Source organism: Rosa chinensis, chromosome 5, assembly GCF_002994745.2.
Source record: "Rosa chinensis cultivar Old Blush chromosome 5, RchiOBHm-V2, whole genome shotgun sequence".
Classification (NCBI taxonomy): domain Eukaryota; kingdom Viridiplantae; phylum Streptophyta; class Magnoliopsida; order Rosales; family Rosaceae; genus Rosa; species Rosa chinensis.
In genome coordinates, this window is record NC_037092.1 from 52,691,792 (window position 1) to 52,711,745 (window position 19,954).

Genomic DNA, 19,954 nt, shown 5'->3' on the forward strand with positions numbered 1-19,954 from the left:
ATTGCAGTAGCTCCAGGGGGTTGTCACGACCTTCCTTGGCCTCCTTAATAGAGATTTTTGAGCTATCCCATGGCTAGCTTACGGTCCAAAAGACACCAGTTCAGTTCAGATGCATTGAATTAACGCTTTCCTTTGGCACATCTCGTATTTCAAACTTCATTTGGTATATCGTATCCAAAAAAACTTCATTTGGTATATTTGTATTATCACTTAGCCCTGGTTGGTTTCTTCGCAAAGCTTTGGTCATCCCCTTGTACTCAAAGCCCCTTGAAGTAATCATAAAGCATAGTTTATGCCTGGACAGAGACAGACAATATAAGAACTAAGCACAATACAGTATGACTAGGAGATAATCAGATAAACAGAAGAGAGAACCAAAGAACTGGCAATAAGTGGAACCAAAGACGTGCTAATAAGAGGAAGTAACGGATGACATTAGCAGTGGTAACTCTGTACAATGACATCATTCCCTCATCTTTGACTGTTCACTTGATTAAAACACTCTCCAGTTCCCTTGTAGGGTACAGAGAGCATACCAGCCTTGAGCATCTCATCCTGTTTTGAATCACTCCACACACTTGATTGGAGCAGCAGCAGAAGCCGGCAAACCCTTTTCTCTTCTGGGGCTTGGAGAAGCAAAGGTGAGGCAGTTGCATTAAAATAATTACCATATGCAAAACGCCTCTGATTGATATGTGGCTGTGGCTGTGGACATGATGAGAAAGGGTGGAACCAAAATATAGCTCACCACAAAACTTTTGTATATAGAGTTCTGGTGCCCATCAGCCATCTCTTGGCAACAAATTAAAACCTGCAGTCTTATTGATTTATGTATTTAGAGAGGGGAAACAGTTTGAAAACCTCATACGAAAAAGGACACGGAAGGATAACAAACAAAAATTGCAGAAATGGAAAAAATAATAAAGCAACTATAAAATGTTGAAAGATCAGCATGAACAATGAATTCGGCGGAAAAATCAACTTTATCAGTTTTTAACTATTCAACAATGTTCATCACATGAGAACAAAAGAAACCAGCTGACAATTTCATCTCAATAACTTTTAACAATCACAATAAACAGTTCAACTCAAAAACAATAGTACAAAATTAAAATAGTTACGCCTACGAATTAAGTTTATTTCCTTGTAATATACAAATTTTTATTGCTACGAAGTTAAAATAGTTACACCTACACATTAAGAGGTCTGCTAATACTAATTTCTTTGTAAGGAGTAGCATTCTCTGTAATTGAGACAATGTGAATTCTTTAGGAAGAACTTCCCATTGTGTGAATCTCTAGTATTCGAATTATCGCCAGATTTTCTCTGATGTACTTCTTGCTCAGGTATATAATAACAAGAAGGCACAATGCAGCTTACCGGTTTCATTTCACTGGCAGATTCAGAAATGAAGAGTGGAAAACCAGTGCAATTATATAACAGAAAGGGAATGGAGATAAAGGGTTCCCTGTGTCCAGAAAATGCATCCATCACCTTTTCCACTGTGACATACATTGGTCCTAAAAAAAAGACACCAATCCCATCAATAATTCTACCAAGCTTACTTCTAAGAAAAGATTCAAGAATAACAAAACAACCATTTGTGGAGTCGAAGGCCACAACTTCAGAATGTGAGAACTTCGCTCCACCAAACTTGGCCACTTTACAGAATATTTCAGTATGCGGGAAATCCACAACTGCCACGCATATGGATCTCCAATCTCAGCTGATGAGAAGGATCAACATTATGAAAATAAGTTTCCACCTACAGAAAAAAAAATATATATATATATATATATATATATATTTTAACCACACAAAGAAACCCTCGTGAGTAAAGGTATCAAGGATACAGTAAAGAAGAAAGTAACAAAGAACTCCTTAATCAGTTAAAGAGAAATGTGCTTAGCAACATCGCATCACAAACCTCTGAAAGAAATGCGGTCTGAGTAATCGCACCGCTTTCCATCATCGTCAATGCCAATGCGTCAGGAAGGTAGTTATTCACTACTAAAGGGATACTGAGGACCACCTGGTAAACAAACTAGTTTTTTGACTCGTTGTTGTGCAATATTTAACCACTACTTGCAACTGCTTGCTTTAAAGAACTCTTAAGATGTGAAGAAAAGATCTCCCTTGACCTAACAGATGAAGGTAAACTGATGTTTCTAACTGAAATACAACAGTGAAATGGATCACTATTGGGATGGGCTGAATAGCAACCAAAAGACTTGAGAAATTTAATTTTACTCTCTTGAGAAAGCAGGTTTGAGAGGTTATAAGCTTCCGAGGTTATAAACTTCACTCCAGAGATGAGAATCTCCAATTGGACACCATCTAATCCTACCGGCTTCTGCCAAGTTAGAGGCATCGGTAACTCTTGACCTGGATATATGGGGTCCCAGATCTGAAATAGTATATTTAGTACAACATTATCAATGTACAACGACAAAGAAAGAAAGAAACTACCTATTGTAGCTGACCAGAAAGGAAAACTAAGATAATACGTCATAGAATTGAAAAGCAAATATTTGTTTCTACCTTTGGGGACACACCAAATGGAATATCAAATCGCAGCTCCAATGGCACTGAAGTCGCATTTGAAAGTATAACCTGAAAGTACAAGTGTAAGAGATTTCCCATAAACATAAATTCACACCATAATTGAGTTTGTGCAATACCTTTGAGTATAATCGGATTAACTTGCTGTACTGCAGCACTGAAACATCAAACACAACAGGAACAACAAAACCAGCATTGGCCTTTGTTCTATGGTTTTCCATATGGTCGTTGTATGACATAGAAAGATAACCCTCAGAGTAGGCAAGTCCTACAAGATCCATTGAAATCGGATCAGAAGGCACTGATGTTCCATCAAGTTGAATAGTAATATACTGATTACAAACCCCATTTGCCTTCTGGTCAAAAAGTCTATTAGAGAAGTTCGCTGGCTTAGCATGAATAAGTTGCTCCTCAAGAGTATCATTGATATATATTGGAATGGAAGAACCTGGTTGTACAACTTTTCTATTCGTTTCTGAGGCATCAAACTCATCAGGACTAATTGGGCCTTGATAAACACGATATTTTAGAGGCAGCGATGTCAGTTTTGAAGTACATAAGGAGCATATTTTCCTGATATGCGTACTCAGCAAATGGAGAATGCAATGACTCTTGTCTTTCAGGAAGATCATTTTCCTGCATATGTGTACTCCCTTAATTGGGTGTCTATATGTTGTTTAGATGCAAAAGCCAAAGTACACTCTTAATATGCATTCTTTGCTGCATTTTGTAAAACTTGGAGACATAAGTTGTCTCATCTGCACTCTTCTCCTTCACGTGCTAGTAAAATCTCACCTAAATTCATCACCAAGGAGAGAGTCATCCCAAAGTGCAGGAACTTCAGACATACCACCCATCGGATCCATTTGTTTTGTTAACTGAAATAAGCAATCATATATCTGTTTCGAATGAGGATGTGATTTGTCTCTGACAATGAACTCGCACACGCTGCCACTCACCTCAATTGAGCTACAACCAGGAGTCTTCTCCAGTCCTCTCTCCTTCATCATCTTCTTTGCCTGCTCTGCCTTCTCCCACATATTCGATTCCCTATACATTTTTGCAAGCAAAACATAAATTCCACTATCATGGGATTCCAACTCAAGAAGCTTGGTAGCTGCTCTTTCTCCCATCAAAACACTTTTGTGAATATAACAAGCAAAGAATAATGCACCCCACACCACGGCATCTGCCTCGATTGGCATGCTATTAATAAGATCCGCTGCTTCTTGCAAAAGACCAGCCCTACCTAGAAGGTCCACCATGCAAGAGTAATGTTTAAGTTTCGGGCAGATATTGAATTTAGTGTTCATTAAGGAAAAATACTTTCGGCCTTCTTCAACCAAACCTCCATGGCAACATGCTGATAATACTCCAAGAAACGTGATCTCATCGGGCTTCAGTCCCGTATCTATCATCTCTTCAAAGTAAGATATAGCATCATGTGCATGTCCATTAAGGGCTAAACCACAAATGATAGATGTCCAAGTGAAACAATTCTTTCCTGGCATGTCCGAGAAAATATTGAGAGCTTTTGTGATGTTCCCACACTTAGCATACATGTCAACAAGGGCAGTCCCCAAAGCAACATTGAGAGAAAGATCATGTTTTTCAATATAATGGTGAATCCATATTCCAACATCAACTGCTCCAAGTTGTGAGCATGCAGATAAGCAGCAAACCATGGTTATTTCATCAGGACTTATGTTCCTAGATTGCATTTCATGAAACAGCGCCAAAGCCTCCTTGCTACGTCTAGCTTGCACGTAGGCACCGATCATTGCATTCCACGGCACAACATTACTCTCTGGCACCTCGTACAAAAGGCGGTGAGCAATCTCCAAAAACCCATGTTTGGCATATCCCACTATCATTGTAGTCCATGAGACGATGGTTTTCTGTTTCATGTTGTCAAATACTGCTCGAGCTGCCTCAAGATTCCCACACTTGGCGTACATGTCCATAAGTGCATTGGCAAGAGGAGGAGTCAAGCCTAGCCCAATCTCTCGTATCAACCCATGAAATTTCCTCCCGAGACTCAAGTCCTCAAGTTGGGCACACGAAGAAACCACCCCAATCATTGTCACTTGATCCGGCTCAACTCTCTCCACCTCCATTTCCTCATAAACCCGCAATGCCTCACGTGCCAACCCACTTCGCACATAACCATGAATCAGAGAATTCCAAGACACCAAGTCTCTCACAGAACTTTCGTCGAACACCTTACGTGCATCCCCTAATTCTCTGCATGAAACAAACATATGAATCGCCGCATTGCGAACAAATCTATCAGAATCCAATCCCACTTGGAACACATGGCCAAGAACCACACGCCCCATCAAATTGAATGACAAATTAGAGCAGATTCCTAGCAGTAATGGGTAAGTATAATTATCCGGTCTCGACCCACCATTTCTCAACATTTCCCTATACATTACAACTGCTCCTCTCGGATTTTCGGTCTCCGAAAACCCTCGGATGACCACATTCCAAGAGAAGGCATTTTGGTCGTGCACATTGTGCAGGATCTTGGTGGCATAGTGAAGATTTCGGCACTCCGAAAGCGCACAGAAGGCAATGAGGCGACTAGAAGCGAACCCGTCTGAGATGAAGCCGGTAATGATCATTTGGGTTTGGATTTGCTTCAACTGGGGCATGGATTTGCAGGTTTCTAATAGGGAGAGAAGTGGGTTTGCTTGAACAAATTTGTGGGTGGTGGTGTTCCAATTGGTGGGCTTGTGTCTGTGAGCTGAGAGAGAAAGGAGACGGTGAGAAACCGGGTTTGGAAACAAACGTTGAGGTCTGAGGCTCAGCATGGTGTGGTTGACGCGTACACATTTGCACAACTTTGGTTAATTTCGTCGCAATAGGAATAAACCTCCCTAAAGTTTACCCATGTCTTTGGTTTTTTTTGTGAAAGGTATTCATTAAATTTAAAGAGTAAAAAATAAATAATTGTTGTAGAGAAACTGAATTTGAGAGGAATTTGCTGTCTATTTTCATTGATAATAGGGGCCTCTTTATATAGAGGATTACAATGCATAGAATCTCAATCATACAAGGAAAGTAATTCTACATTGATTAGGATTCTAGATCCTTCTAATTAAATCCTATTACCACTAGGTTAAGTAACCTAGAGTTTGGGCTAAACACAAATTAGGTTTTCCTTCAACACTCCCCCTTGTGTTGCCCAAACGCGGTGCTTCTCTCGTTGCCTCATTAAAAACCTTGCCGAGTAACAAAAACCCAGTGAGACAAAAATAACCTCGGTCGAAGGGGAAAAGAGCACAACACACCCTTCACGATTCGAGACGAACATGTAGACATCTCCCCCTGATGTCTGCACCTCCCCCTGATGACTACGATCATGGGAGTTCAGATAATTTCCGCAAGCCAATTCTTGCCACATGTTTCTCGAACGTGGTATTTGGGCAATGACTTAGTAAACAAGTCTGCCTCACTGTCCTCAGATCGAACCTAGTTCACATTGATCTCGAGGAGTGTCTGTTGTTGCTGATTATGCTTGGTGTTGTCGCTTTTGATGTAGCCTTGCCTCATTTGTTCAAAACAAGTAGCATTATCCTAAATGCTCGTAGGCTCATCTGTGGTAGACTTCAAACCACAATTGTTCGAACATGCGTAATTATGGATCCAATCCATATACATTCACGAACCACTTCGTGAAGAGCAATGATCTCTGCATTGTTCGAAGATATAGCGACTAGGGTCTATTATGTAGACCTCCAAGATGTCACGGTCTTTTCCCATGGTGAACACTTAACCGGATTGGGAATGACCATCGTGTGAGTTAGACAGATACCCAACATCAGCAAAACCTTCCAAAACACATGTCGTTTTGGAATGGGGATAGAGAACGCAGGCCAGCGTTGGCGGCGTTTCTGGTGTGTGATGGGTCCGAATCCATCATCTCTTTGTAGGGATAGAACAAGCCCATATCAATCGTACATCTCAAGTATCGAAAGATATCTTTTACACCAATCCAATGGCGTCGCGTTGGCGCAGAGCTATATCTAGCTAACAAGTTCACAACATATGAGATGTCCGGTCTTGTGCATTGAGATAAGTACAATAATGCGCCTATTGTACTAAGTAAGGCACTTTTGCCTCTAGCACATCTTCGTCATCATCCTTTCGACGAAGAGGATCCTTTTCAGGATCAAGACTATGGACGATCATGGGGGTGCTTGAAGACTTGACCTTGTCAAAATGCCTAAGCATCTATCGACACGATGCTCAAGTTCCAAACCGAGACATAATCGTGTTCTCCCAAAATCCTTCATCTCAAACTCAGATTTCAAGTGTTCAGCGGTTTCCCTTAACTCTTTAAGGGCTTCTAATGAAGATCATGTCTAACATGAACCGCGATAGAATCTGAAACTTGTCATAGAAACGCGTGGGCATATCCCTTCCCAATCAAGTAGTCACTTTAGTGAGCGTTTCAACCTCTTTGTAAACGCGCTCCATGGTCTAGAGCCACTTGACTTGGGTAAATGAAGTTCACCATAAACCTTCATGTATATTCCGTATCTAGATCCCTATAGAGATACGTAGTGACCATATTTGTAAGCTGCATGTTTAGTTATTCGGAAACTACCAAACTGACAGGGTAGTGGAGTGCAATGACATCCATTACGAGAGAATATGTCTCATCGTAGTCAATTCCAGGGCGTTTTGTGAGAAGCCTTGCACCATAAGGCGAGATTACCATCTCTTTTTCTCACTACGCTTTCTAATGAAGACCCATTAGTCAACAGGTTTTATGTTAGGAGGTGTTGGCATCTCTAGCTCGAAAACCTTCCTCTTCGTTAGAGAATCATCTTAACCTGGATCGCATCTTTCTATTTAGGCCAAAAACTCTCTACGTTGGTATTCATTCATCAACGGAGCGTGGTTTGATATCATCTAACTCAAAAACTCATGCGCAACAAAAATACGCAACTACATCATCAATTCTGATGGAGTTTCTATCCCACGTCTCATGTACACTAGTGTAAGTTTCATAGAGCTCTATATTCTCAGGAATAGGTTCTGACGTTGAGGCGTCCCCCAACGATAACCATAACCCGGAAGATACTCATGAGACGGATTTTGAGTCTTGATGATCAAAGGATTGGAATGTGCCAAAGTATCCTTCGAACCCACGGGCCTCCCACTCATCCTAGCTGGGGCCATGGCCTGTAACTCCAGAGTGCCACTCTCTTTGGCATTGGCGCCATGCCTACCTCCGTGTAGGGTGACGCTACGTCCTCTCGTAGGGACGTCTTTCCTTGCAGGCATGTTTGCAGCATATTTGTGTGATCTCGTCACTGTAATAGGGATCGAGATGAGACATAGTGGGGACAGGCCACGACAATTCCTGTTGTTCCTGTTGAACATCCGTGTTCTTATCTCCCCCTAACGACGGGAAGACTGTCTCATCAAAGTGACAACCCGCAAATCTAGCGGTAAAGAGATCGCCTTGCAAGGGCATTAAGTGGCGGACGATTGTTGGAGTCTCAAATCCAACGTAGTTGCCCATTCGTCTATAAGGACCCATCATAGAGTTGTGGCAGCGCAATTGGCACATAAATGGCTCACTCAAATGTGCGTAAGTACAAAAGACGTGTACCTAGTCACTAGCTGTAACGCAGAGGTACATTGAGTGGCGGTAGGTCGTAGACGAATTAGCATAGCTGCATGCGATATTGCATCACCCCAAGCGGACGTAAGAAGATTGGTGCGCATTACCAATGTACGGACTACCATCGTAGTCGTGTCCGCGAGACCAATTGGGTGTGTACATGGGAATGTGATGTCCAACATCAAGCCCTATTGCAATATCCATCGAAAGTCTTCAATGTAAACTCACTAGCATAGTCAAATCCAATTGACTGAATAGGATGATTTGGGGAGTGAGCCCATTGTCATATGATATGTGCTAGGAGTGGAGCATAAGCAGCATTTATAGGTGGACAATGGCATAACACGTGACCAGTGTGTTTGCGTGTCAACCAACATCATGAAATATTTAAGCGTCCGCAAGTTGGTTGAATCAATCCACAAAATCCCTACGGATTCTTTGGAAGAACATAATGAGTATTGTCATATCCTTTGCATAGGACGGTCTCAGTCCTAATTTCCCTAAGGAACGGGCTTAGTAAAACGAGCGAGAGGCTTTAGAAGCAACCAATGAGAATTTTGGTTAGGCCTGAGCGTCTGAAACGCTATTTTGAAGCAAGTTGGTGATTGCAGCATCACCTATGGCGCCATCACCATGATGGATGCCATCCATGGAGTCATGGATAGGGACTACGCCAGCCCTAGGCTGGTGGTGGACGGAGGCGGTGCCCTAGGCAGCAGCGTCGGTCACACTTAGTCTAAGAATCAACTTTTGATTCATGCTTCATTTCGCTCGAGAGAAAAGATGTCCATGTGAAGTCTTTTTGTAGACGGATCATCATATTATGACTAGGATGACCTATCCTGTCGTGACAAAGCCAATATGTGTCTAAATCCAAGAGATCTTCTCTCAAAACTTTATTGGATTTAATAGCTCGAATAGTGACATAAAGTCCACTAGAGAGACACATAAACGTCTCTAAGAAGCGTCTTTGTTCGCAATCATTAGAGGTAATGCAAAGGAACTCATTTCCGTTCTCTACATGCATTTTCGCATGGAATTCGTTGGCTATTCATAGGGTACTATGTGCCCTAAGAGCGTAGAGAGTTTCTGTGACAACTATAATCGAGGTGCCATTTGGCAAGTGGAACTTGGGCTATTCCATGTCCTTGAATTAATATGGATGGCCTAGCCATCGTAGTCACAAAGTAATATGCTCAGAATCAAAATTGAGTCATAATGAAAAGCACTCGAAATTTTATTCATAAGCCAACGGAGTACATCATTTTTTCTATGATCAAAGAAAATCTAATCCAATAAAAAGTAATATGGCAATCGCCTACATCTCTTGGAAAATAAAAAGACTTAATCAAAATCGCCAATTTCTTGGTCTTGATCCTTGTAGTCTTCCACCCTTAGATCTAGATCGCCATCTTGATCTTCTTGTGCCATGTAATTCGCTTCCCTTGCTTCACGATACGTCTTGTATGCGTTTGTAACATTCTGGGGTGCGGTACATGTTTTGGCCCAATGTTTAGTTGATCCACATCGAAAACAAACATCATTATGGTCAGGCTCCCTTGATCGAGACTCCATTGGGGCGCGATTTGGACGACCTATCCTCTTGGTGGCGTTACCACCATGGTCGGAGGCTCCGCCTCTCACTCTCTTCACACGTTGACCTCCACGGTTCCGTGCACGCCTCTCTTGGCGATTTCCTTCCTCTTTAGGGAGAACATATGGACCAGAACGTCCAGAATTGTCCCTATCTTTAGGGTTTCGCTCCTTGCGTCCTCCATTGGGGGCGCGACTATAGTTAGACTCTGGAATAGGTTAGTTCCCACGGGTCTAGCATTATAGTTCTTCACAAGGATATTATCGTGCTTTTCAGCTACGTTCATGGCGCCAATGGGCTCATGAAACCTTGTGATACGTCCTGCATTTACATCAATTCGATAATTCTTTGAAATCATCAGTGCAGAGACGGGGAAGGTAGAGAGAGTCTTCTCGATCAACATCGTATCAGTTATGGCTTGGCCACAATACTCCATCAGAGACTTGATACGAAGAGCTTCCGAGTTATAATCAAGCACAGACTTGAAATCACAAAAGCGGAGGCTATGCCATTGCACTTCTAAATCAGGAAGCAGGGAGTCACGAACGTTGCCAAATCGCTGCTCAAGTTCTACCCATAGCTTTCTTGGGTCTTCCTCATTGAGGTATTCATTTTGGAGCGCGTCATTCATGTGCCTTGTCATGAGAATTATGGCTTTAGCTTGTTTTGCTTCAAAAGCAGTAGCTTGCTCAATGGAGAGCACGTTCTGACTAGGCTCTTGAATGGTTTCCAGAATTCCATCAGCCTTAAGATGTTGGCGCCCATCTTGGACCCACCTATGGTATCCAACGCCAGTTGTCTCGAGTGGAACAAAGTTCAACTTGTTCAGGTAACTCATCCTGAAAAACAACACAAGATTAGGGTTAGTTTCGGAGCGAAAAAGGCTACCACGAAAAACTATTAAATTTCTGAGCGTAGTAGCTTCCAAGAAATTAGGAATTTTCTGAGCGTAGTCGCTTCCAAGAAAATCCTATTCCAAGAGGGGTTTTGGATTAGATCGAAACAACGATGTATGTGGTCGATCATTTTCTTCTCAACAAACTCTAAGTTTGGAGGACTCTACAAGCTCCAAGCTTGGAGTGAGCACGAACCTCCACAGTTCGGCTTTTGGTCTCCCCTATGTAGAGAAAGGGGGGTAGGAGAAGGGATTTTGGAAGTCCCCGAGAAAGGAAGAAGAAATTGAAAAACTTCACAAAAACGAGAACTTTTAGAAAAGTTTACCTTAAAAAGATGGCCGGAAAAAGTCGTCGCGGGGGAAGTTACTGTAGCTGACAGGAAAAATCACTGTAGCAGCCTGAAAAGTCGCCGGAAGTTGTCCGGAAAAGTCGTCGGAAAGTTGCCGGAAAAGTCACTGGAAAGATGCCGGAATTGGCCGGAAAAGTCGCCGGAAAAGTTTTGACCGGCGTTGACCGGAGGGTTGACCGGCGCTGACTGACCGTTGACCGAAGTGCTGACGTGGCAGGTCGGAGATGACGTGGCAGGTCCAGTGCTGATGTGGCAGAAAGGCTTGGCGGCTTGGGCTTGGTGGCTTGGCTTCTTGGGCTTGGTGGCTTGCTGCACGTGGGCTCACCCTTTTTTGGGCTTGGGCTGCAGCTGTTGGGCTGGGGCCTCCTCCTCCCTTCCTCTTTTTTTTTCTTTCTTTCTTTCTTTCTTTCTGCCGGTTCAGGTTAATAATATTCCGGTGGCGGGTTCGACGGAATTTTGGCCGGTTCCGGTGATGAAATTTCCGGTTCCGGGTTATTGGGGTGGAGACGCTGCAGGTGGTCGAGTATGGCTGCAGGAGGTGGTGAGGAAGGCTTTGAACCGGGCAGGGGAACCTTTGCTTTTTCCGGTGGCCAGTTCGGTGGTTTGCCGGCCGGTTCTGGGGGTGAGGCCGCCGGTTCTGGACTCCTGGAGTTGGGATCTTCAAGGTGGGCGGCGATGGTTTCTGGGATTTGAAGGCTACGAATTTAGGATTTCAGGGTTAGGGCTTCGTGCTGATAACGTGTTGTAGAGAAACTGAATTTGAGAGGAATTTGCTGTCTATTCTCATTGATAATATGAGCCTTTTTATATAGAGGATTAAAATGCATAGAATCTCAATCATACAAGGAAAGTAATTCTACATTGATTAGGATTCTAGATCCTTCTAATTAAATCCTATTACCACTAGGTCAAGTAACCTAGAGTTTGGGCTAAACACAAATTAGGTTTTCCTTCAACAATAATGACTCACCCAAAAATTAGACTACAACAAGATTAAGTCATGCTTAACAAATCAAAAAATAATAATAATATAATGTAACATCACTATGAGAATAAGCGTAATTGGTAACCCAACACTACAGATAAGATTTTCGAAACAACTCAATAACTAGTCCTAATTTATTCATGTTCCCAAAAAAGGGTTTTGCAGAGAGAGTGACCACAGGAATTTCTACAGGCTTACAAACCTAAAAGAAAAAAAAAAAAAAAAACCCACCAATTATTTGCATACCTGAGCCCATAAACAAGAGGTAAGGAGGGAGCAAGAAACCCTAGCACATTCACATCACTAGGGCTGGCATTTTCAACCGAGACAAACCAACCAACTGAATCCGAGCCGAACCAAAGAAGTTGGTAATCAACACTGTCGGTAACCGAACTCTTGGTACGGTACAACCGTACCGACTCCACATACACGGTACGGTAATAGTTTCAATTTTTGTATATACATGGTATACCATACCAACCGAACTCATATACAATTAATTAATTACTCATACTTTTTTAATTTTTTATTCATCTCTCTTCTTCTTTTGGACGCTAACTTCTTCTTTTCTCTTCTCTTTCTTCTTTCTTCTAGTTTTTTATTCTTCTCTCTTCTTCTTTCTGGACTCTCTTTCTTCTTTCTTCTAGTTTTTTATTTTTCTCTCTTCTCTTTCTTCTTCTTCTTCTTTCTGGAGACGCTCTTCTTCTTCTCTCTTTCTCGTTCTTCTTTCTTTTTTCTTATTTCTGGACTCTCTCTTCTTCTTCTTCTCTCTTCTCTAAGCCTATCAAACTCTTCAAAGAAACGCTCTCTCTCTCTCTCTCTCTCTCTCTCTCTCTCTCTCTCTCTCTCTCTCTCCTGCACGGGCCCTCGATTCTCAGCCTCTCTCCGGCCATGATGGGATTTCAGTAGCTCTGGTTAAACTGGACTTCCACTCTTCTAGCTCTCTGGCTCTCCCATGACTCTGGGTTTCTGGGTTCAGTAGTAAAAGTGGTAATTCAAATTTCTAGGTTTTGGATTCGGTGATTCTTCAGGCTCTATTTCTGGGTTTTGGATTCAATGATTCTTCAAGCTCGGTGATTCTTCAACTCTTCACTCTTGTTAGAAACTCGGTTGGAGGACCAACCAACCGAGCTTCTCGGTATACCGATATGTTGGTCTACCGACTTCTGTGGCCGGTAATGGGAGAAGATTTTGTGTACCAAACTAGTCTGGTACGGTAGCTGGTTTTGGACTTGCAGCTCCGGTACCGAACCGAACCCAGCCCTAAACATCACATGCAACTGGCTCATCACTGTCGTCACTAACACATGTAGCACCAATACCATTATGATGCGAGCGTAGATACAACAACCAAAAGTACAGAGCCACTTTCTTCTCAAAACATCGATCGTCATCCCTGGTACCAGCATCCATACCAACACCACTCATTTTATCGTTGTTAGCTAGCCACACCAGCAACGCTCATACCAGGATGATCTTAGAACATTGTTGAAATCATAGCACCCTTAGTCCGACCAACGTCAACAGTCAACACCATCATTGCAGTGATCTAACTCTTCAATCCCAAACGGATTCAAAGCTAACCGACAAAACCCTGGATCTCAACTCGTAACACTCCCCGGTGGAATAGCAATGTCGTCATCCAAACTGCAACTCGTCATCTGAACCTCTTCTCTCTTTGATTCAGAACCTGCGTCTAAACCAACCCTGCTAGAATGCTTTCTTGCATACTCTAGCATCTTTAATTTGTTCATATATTTAACTACAAAGTCGAAAAGTTTCTATGTTTTCTTTGCATGGTAATCTGCAAAATTGGAACAATTTATAAATTCTACATCCACTTAACTTCTCACTCAGGAATAAGAAATAATTTTCATTCCATGCAGTTGTCTTATTTGGTTAAAAATCTAGCTAGGAAAGTAAATAAAATTTCAAGGTTTGACCAAAGTCAACTTCATTGTCAAAGGCGGAATATAATTACCGACTAGTAGGTGAAATTTCAATTTCATCAAACTATGGAATTGTTAAATTACAATATTTAGTTATTTACCCTTTATTATTAGAGAAGAGAATAGGCTAAAGAACTCTGCCAAAAATTAGATTAACCATCACTATCCAGATTTCTTCATTCTTTATGATCAACCAGTTCTTGTAGTTCGATACATTGCAATCAAGATTCTATGAGAGTATCTATGATAAGAAAGAGGTTTTCATCTTTATTGGATATGTAGGTCTACTATTCGTCTAGGCTAGACCTAGGAAACCTCATCTTTTTCATATCAGGTCAAGCCTCTTGAGTATGAGAATTTCAGGAACTTGATGCATCGATCTATCAGGTCTTCTTCATGACTTATGTTGAAGACTGCCTCGAGCTTGGCAATACCTGAGCTCTAGTATCTGTGCATTAATTTGAAACCTTGAAAACAAAATATGCAGAATTGCATATCATAGTGATCATATACGATTATACTTTCATTAGGTTTATAAGAAAAAATAGCATTCTTTGAATCCTCACCGAAAGCGAGGGATAGTATGGAAAATGATTTAAGAGGTATTTCAATCCCATTTCCTTTTGTTATATAAAAGTTTGATGTGGTTTATCAGTTTATGCATCTTTTCTTGTTAATTGCTGTCTATTTGAATTTTTAGTAGTCCATTTTACCCTTAGAACCAAATAAGTTAAATAAATCTAAATTTAGTAACTAAATCACAATTTTTGTTTTGTTTTTGTTTTTTTTTTTCAATTCAAGTTCCAAAATCTACATTTCATCAATGATTAATTTTCCAGACATATAAAACTAAATGCATTCCTTATGAAATCAATATACCTAAGATGTAAAAACGGCCACAACTTTTCTCTCTGAAGAGCTCCAAGAAACCCGGAGTGCCCTAGTTTCGGGGTTTTGAGAAATTCTGCTCGTCCGGCGACGCTCGAGGTCGGTGCAGGTTCGCCTCGCCACTATTGAGTCACTGCTGGACGGGTGTTGAACCCTATTTGCTCAGGAAGTTCAGAAGAGAGGAGTCGGGCTCAAGGTGTTGGACGGAGAAGGATGGTTTCCAGACGAAGTCTCTCGGGGTGTTCGCGTTGCGTTGTGCAGTGATGGGATCAACTCCGGCGTGGGCTCTGCAGAATCAGGCGACAGCACGGTCTCTGATAGGTTGAGCGGCGGCGTGGTTTTTCTAAGGAACTGTGCAGCGGTGAGGAACTGGAGGATCCGGGTGGCTTGTGATTCTGGTGGAGTGCGCAGCGAGGCCGAGTAGTGGCTGTGGTATGCTGGGTCGGACTGACGCGGCTTGGTTGACCGTGGTCAGAGTGGCTAGGTACGGCGGACAGTTGGTGGAAGCAGCCGGCGCTACACGGACACTCGAGAAGGTGAAGTTTGGGCTAGTTCCAAATCCTGTTGGGCCTTGTGCTGTTGGGTTTCTCCTTTTGGGCTACCCTATTGAGCCTTTAAATGGGGTAGGGGCTTTGGCCCTTGGCCCAACTCTATGTTTATGGCTTTTTAGTCTATTTACAATAATTTCCTTGTATTAGGAATCTAGATCTCTAGCGCCTCCGGCGTAGTACCAAAGGAGGATCTCCGCTATCTCTACGGTCTGAAATGTATAATGAGTGGGTCTATTTCTACGTACCATTGTGGGTACTACCACTACCTCCTTGTCTGTCTATGTCCTTAAATGACAGCGATAGGGTATGTAACGGCCTATTCTGGCTTGTGATGAATATACTATTTCGCCCCGTGGGCTTGATTCAAAAAATATACCTAAGATGTAGGTATTGAAATATCAATACTTATATACCTACATTATAGGATGAATAAAATTAGAACAAAAATTCAAACATTATTGCTTCAATTGTATCTATATAGTAGTGTTGAGCTAAAAATTGCACAAAGTGAAAATGTCACCCAACGTAATTTCACTCATATTCATTAACAGAATAGAGTTTTAATTATTTCGGGTTCGATCCATTCAAGACAGAATATGTCTCTTAATTACAATCTCTTGTTACAAGAGAGCACCCTTTGATTCCATTTATGAAGAAACCAATGTGTGTTTGTTTGTTTTTGCAGCTGCACCCGAATTTTGGAATGGGTTGCCTACGTACCCAAGAATAGATCAAGCCACTTGTAGTTCAAGAGTTCCAATGAGTGAATGACCCATTGGAGGGCTTAGATTTTTGGGATAGGAAAAGTGTTTAGGACGCGGTTGCATCTAGATCATTTGATTCCAGATTGCCTACATACCCTTGCGGGATCAAACCACATGTAGTTCCAGCATTTGGGATTTAAAGGGGCAAATGACCCATTTATTTTTAGATTTGTGTTTGAGATATCTGTGAGGGTTTAATGCCCTTGAATTTGCTTTTGGGTAATTTGGGAATGATTTTATTTTTCCAGTGTTTGGATGAATTTGACTGGTAGAGTCAAATATTCGGATTGGCTGAATTTGACTAGTGGAATCAGGGATTCGATTTGAATTTGTGGTTGCATCTAGTGGGTCGCTAGATTGCCTACATACCCTGTGAAGGGATCAAACCATTGTAGTTCATACATTTTGGGAATTTAGGATTTTACTTGGTTTTGTACCAAAAGGATATTTTTTAGGTTCCGGAGCATTTTTTTACGAAACCAAAGCTTGGGTATTTATCATGCTTTACTGAATTCTTCCAACGGGCCTAAATTTAGAAATGGGCTTCTTTTGTATCCTCGCAAATCGTATTCCTCGATTCATGAAGCTTTCTTGGCCCCAACTTTATTACAGGGACTCTCGATGTAGCGAGTGAACTCAGAGTCTCAATTTTAGAATCCGGAGACATGCATTATACTTTTATTGTGACCATCAGAAGAATTTCTCAGAGGCCCAAAGGCTCTCACAGGCCCAGCTACTATTTTTTCCACTTATTATTATCTTCTTCACTTTTTCTTTCCTCACAGCTGCTTTGCTTCAATTTCCGTTGTGCCCAAACCCAGGTGAACACGAGCTTGGTATGTCATTCTTGCCGAGTCGAATCAAAGAAGGATTTGAAAACCAAAATCAATTTGGAGATGGAACTGAAGATGGAGCCGCAAAAAAATTCTTGCCCAAAGAGGATTTCAAAGCCTGCAATTGAGATTTCTGTACACAAATTGGGTGAGGATTGCATTCTCTATTTCACTCCTTCGTTTGATTTGCGTACAACAAAACTGAAACCTTTTTCTTGGTCCTCTTCATCGGTGACTCAGGGCTTTGAATATTGTTTTCTGGCTTTGTGAGTCCGAACAAGGCAAGGGTGCACTTAGGGTTGTGATAGCAATATTCCTGCCTTTGACTCTTCCGGTGCATATGTGAGCCTATTTTGAAGAAAGGAATTCTTTGATTCCACCGATAAGTCCCTGCAATTAACTTTTTTTTTTTTGGTTGCAGGTACTACAGGGGAAACCCACCGGGTTGATGCTGTTATTGAGGTAAGCTTCCTCACTCAATAGAGAATTTGGCTTCATTATTCATTTCATATTTCTGCACTCTAAACAAATTTGATGTTTTGTCTTGTTCACCTTAATTGAACTTTCAAATTTGATTGGAAAGCATGCCACCGCCAAACATTCATTGAAATTTCAAAATTGACTGGAAAGACCACTGCCAAGTTTTTTTCTTTGAATATGTTGATTAGGCTTTTGTCTTGTGCATGAATTGGTGGTCTGCAATGCCACTTTGTCAGATTCTACAATTGTGTTGGAAACTTTGTTAATTAAGCCCTTTTGTCTTATGCATAGCTTAATTAATCAATCTCGTGGCCTACACATCACCATAGCACTCATTCTTTGTTTTATATATTGCTTTGTACTTTTATGGCTTTCTGGGATTGCCTTGTTGACATTGACCAAAACTTGGGCTAAAGCTCCTTCTTTACACAAGGATGCCACTGCCAGAGACTTTTTTCTTTAATTTTCATGTCCGCACCACTTTGATTTCTTGCACCAACACTTGCTGCAGTCTCTTGGAATAAGTTGAAATTGGCTTTAATATATGCCTTGCACTTCAACACATCTCTGACAAATAGAGTGCCATTTTGTCTTGTGCACTTAATTAGTGTTGCAAGCCGTTATTTTGCCATTCCACCGCCAAACCTTTCTTCATTTTTTTCCTATGGCAACACCTCATCAAGCTTATAATTTTGTTGTCTCGTGCAGTTGTTAGTTCATTAAGCTTTTTGTTTTGTACCTAGCTTAATTAAACTTTCCCACATGGCCTGCAGCATTACCAGAACTTTCATTCTTTTATATTGCTTTGTGCATTTGTAAATTTCTGGAATTGGTTTTGATTACATTGACCACACTTAGATTTTAGTTTCATGCCCAGACAAAAGTGCCACCGCCAAGGACTTTTCTCCTTTAGCTTTTGATATCGGCACCGCTTCGAAGCCTTGCTCTATCCTCTGTTTGCACTTGTTTGCACCTTGGCACATCACCCCGCGAATACATGCTCGTCATCTTTTGGTGTTAAAAGCCTCAAACTGCCTCTGACTATTTTGGCCTTCTGCAAACATAAAGACTATGCACCAAATTTGTTCTTAATTGGATGCTTCAAAGCTTGTATTCAATTTTAACAAGTTTGTTTGTTGTGCAGGTTCAAGCAGGACAGGTGATTGTAGTCACAATAGCTTCAAAGTCTCGAAGCTTTATTTTAAGGGTGAGCTTCCTTGTTTACGTTTCTTTGCACCGATTATGCTTCTTCTTTTTTTGAATTGGTGCTTCTGGAAATAAAGTATGGACTCGGGGGAGGCTTTTTGGCTTTTGTGGTTGTCAAGGAATGAATTATGGTTTTGTTGTTTTTTGACAGCAGATTCGGTGAAGCATGTAGCTTTGACCTTCTTTATGGTTTGAAACTGCTACAGAGACGCTGCTTCCAGGATTTGAGAGAGAAAGGCTTGTTGCTGCTACAATATAGGAAGGCCTGCTGCTGGGATTTGAAAGCGCAAGGCCTACACCAGAGGCGCCACTGCGATATGTTCATCGGGACGCTGCCCGACATGTTCATCGGAGACGCTGCTCCGGTACGGATCATCGGGACGCTACCCGGCATGTTCATCGGAGACACTGCTCAGGCATGGATCATCGGGACGCTGCCCGGCATGTTGGTTTTGACATCATTGACACCCGAAGGTGCCGCTGTGAGGAGGGCCTGCAACAGAAAAGAGAAGGTGGTGGAGAGCTATGGAATGAGGTCCTGAACCTTTTGTCTTCCAAGATCCTTTGCTGCTTTCTCCTTCTGCTTTTCCACCATTGCTGTGCTCCGTTGCGTCCTCCCCTTCCCTCCTTTTTTACGTTAGCACGGCTTTCTTATATAATGTACTGCTAACGAGATTGAGTTCACATGAACTTCTTGTGTCTGTTGTAAATTGAATGTGAACTTCTTGTGTCTATTGTAAATTGAAACACTGATAAGAGAACCTCTTTGTATGAATTGTAGTTGAACTCCAACAACCTTGTGCGTGTCACAATTATCTTCCCAGGGGAAGAATGTGACATGGGTTTTTAGCCTTTAATTCAAAATTCTCTTTTCTTTTTCTTCTTTTCTCTTTTTTTCTTTTTTTTTTTTAATAGAGGCTTTTAATTTTAAACAAAGCACTCATATTTTCTTGTTATGGGCTTTAATTTTTTTCGATTTCAACAAGTAGCTAGGTATTTAAAGTTGTATAGTAGAGATTTACCTACCGACATACGAAGCAGGAAAAAAAATATAGAATATATTGTCAATCTAATCAAAAGGTATAAATATGTATATATAGAACCTATACCTAATTAAATGATAAAAAGTGTGAAAGACAAAGTGGGAAATAATGAGATAACCTTAGATATAGAGATATAGAGAAACTTGTTTTCTAAACTTGTGAAATCTTACTTATAAATAAGACATGTAAATGTGAAATAAAAATGTCTAATGA

General features: G+C 41.4%; 2 protein-coding genes across 9 annotated transcripts; one reads left to right on the plus strand and one right to left on the minus strand.

Moving 5' to 3' along the window:
• Window positions 1–393: 393 nt before the first annotated feature.
• LOC112202615 (pentatricopeptide repeat-containing protein At2g22410, mitochondrial) lies at window positions 394–5,416 on the minus strand. 3 transcript variants are annotated; one of them, XM_040519624.1, is made up of 6 exons: window positions 2,682–5,416; window positions 2,542–2,613; window positions 1,928–2,407; window positions 1,599–1,726; window positions 1,381–1,520; window positions 394–811 (listed from the first exon to the last, which is right to left on the minus strand). In XM_040519624.1, the coding sequence occupies exon 1, from the start codon at window positions 5,376–5,378 to the stop codon at window positions 3,354–3,356; it is 2,025 nt and encodes a 674-aa protein (XP_040375558.1). In that variant the 5' UTR covers window positions 5,379–5,416; the 3' UTR covers window positions 394–811; window positions 1,381–1,520; window positions 1,599–1,726; window positions 1,928–2,407; window positions 2,542–2,613; window positions 2,682–3,353. The 3 variants fall into 3 exon arrangements, with proteins under 3 accessions (XP_040375558.1, XP_040375556.1, XP_040375557.1); XM_040519622.1 differs by having other exon boundaries at window positions 1,599–1,765; XM_040519623.1 differs by having other exon boundaries at window positions 394–818; window positions 1,599–1,765.
• An 11,465-nt stretch (window positions 5,417–16,881) lies between these two features.
• Window positions 16,882–19,577, plus strand: LOC112202391. Of its 6 annotated transcripts, none has more exons than XR_005810954.1 (5): window positions 16,882–17,160; window positions 17,253–17,354; window positions 17,434–17,474; window positions 18,637–18,699; window positions 18,905–19,577. XR_005810954.1 is itself a non-coding variant. In XM_024343388.2 (4 exons), the coding sequence occupies exons 1-4, from the start codon at window positions 17,076–17,078 to the stop codon at window positions 19,238–19,240; spliced, it is 525 nt and encodes a 174-aa protein (XP_024199156.1). In that variant the 5' UTR covers window positions 16,891–17,075; the 3' UTR covers window positions 19,241–19,577. The 6 variants fall into 6 exon arrangements, 1 of the variants encoding a protein (XP_024199156.1); XR_002937328.2 differs by having other exon boundaries at window positions 17,253–17,346; window positions 18,853–19,577; XR_002937327.2 differs by having other exon boundaries at window positions 16,885–17,160; window positions 18,853–19,577.
• The last annotated feature ends 377 nt before the right edge of the window (window positions 19,578–19,954 follow it).

Excerpts from the sequence above, each read along its gene's own strand:
- LOC112202391 (XM_024343388.2), top strand. The coding sequence starts at position 17,076 with ATGGAACTGAAGATGGAGCCGCAAAAAAATTCTTGCCCAAAGAGGATT. Across the intron at positions 17,161-17,433 it reads GATTTCTGTACACAAATTGG|GTACTACAGGGGAAACCCAC; the intron begins GTGAGGATTGCA and ends TTTTGGTTGCAG. Across the intron at positions 17,475-18,636 it reads GGGTTGATGCTGTTATTGAG|GTTCAAGCAGGACAGGTGAT; the intron begins GTAAGCTTCCTC and ends TTTGTTGTGCAG.
- LOC112202615 (XM_040519624.1), bottom strand. The coding sequence starts at position 5,378 with ATGCTGAGCCTCAGACCTCAACGTTTGTTTCCAAACCCGGTTTCTCAC.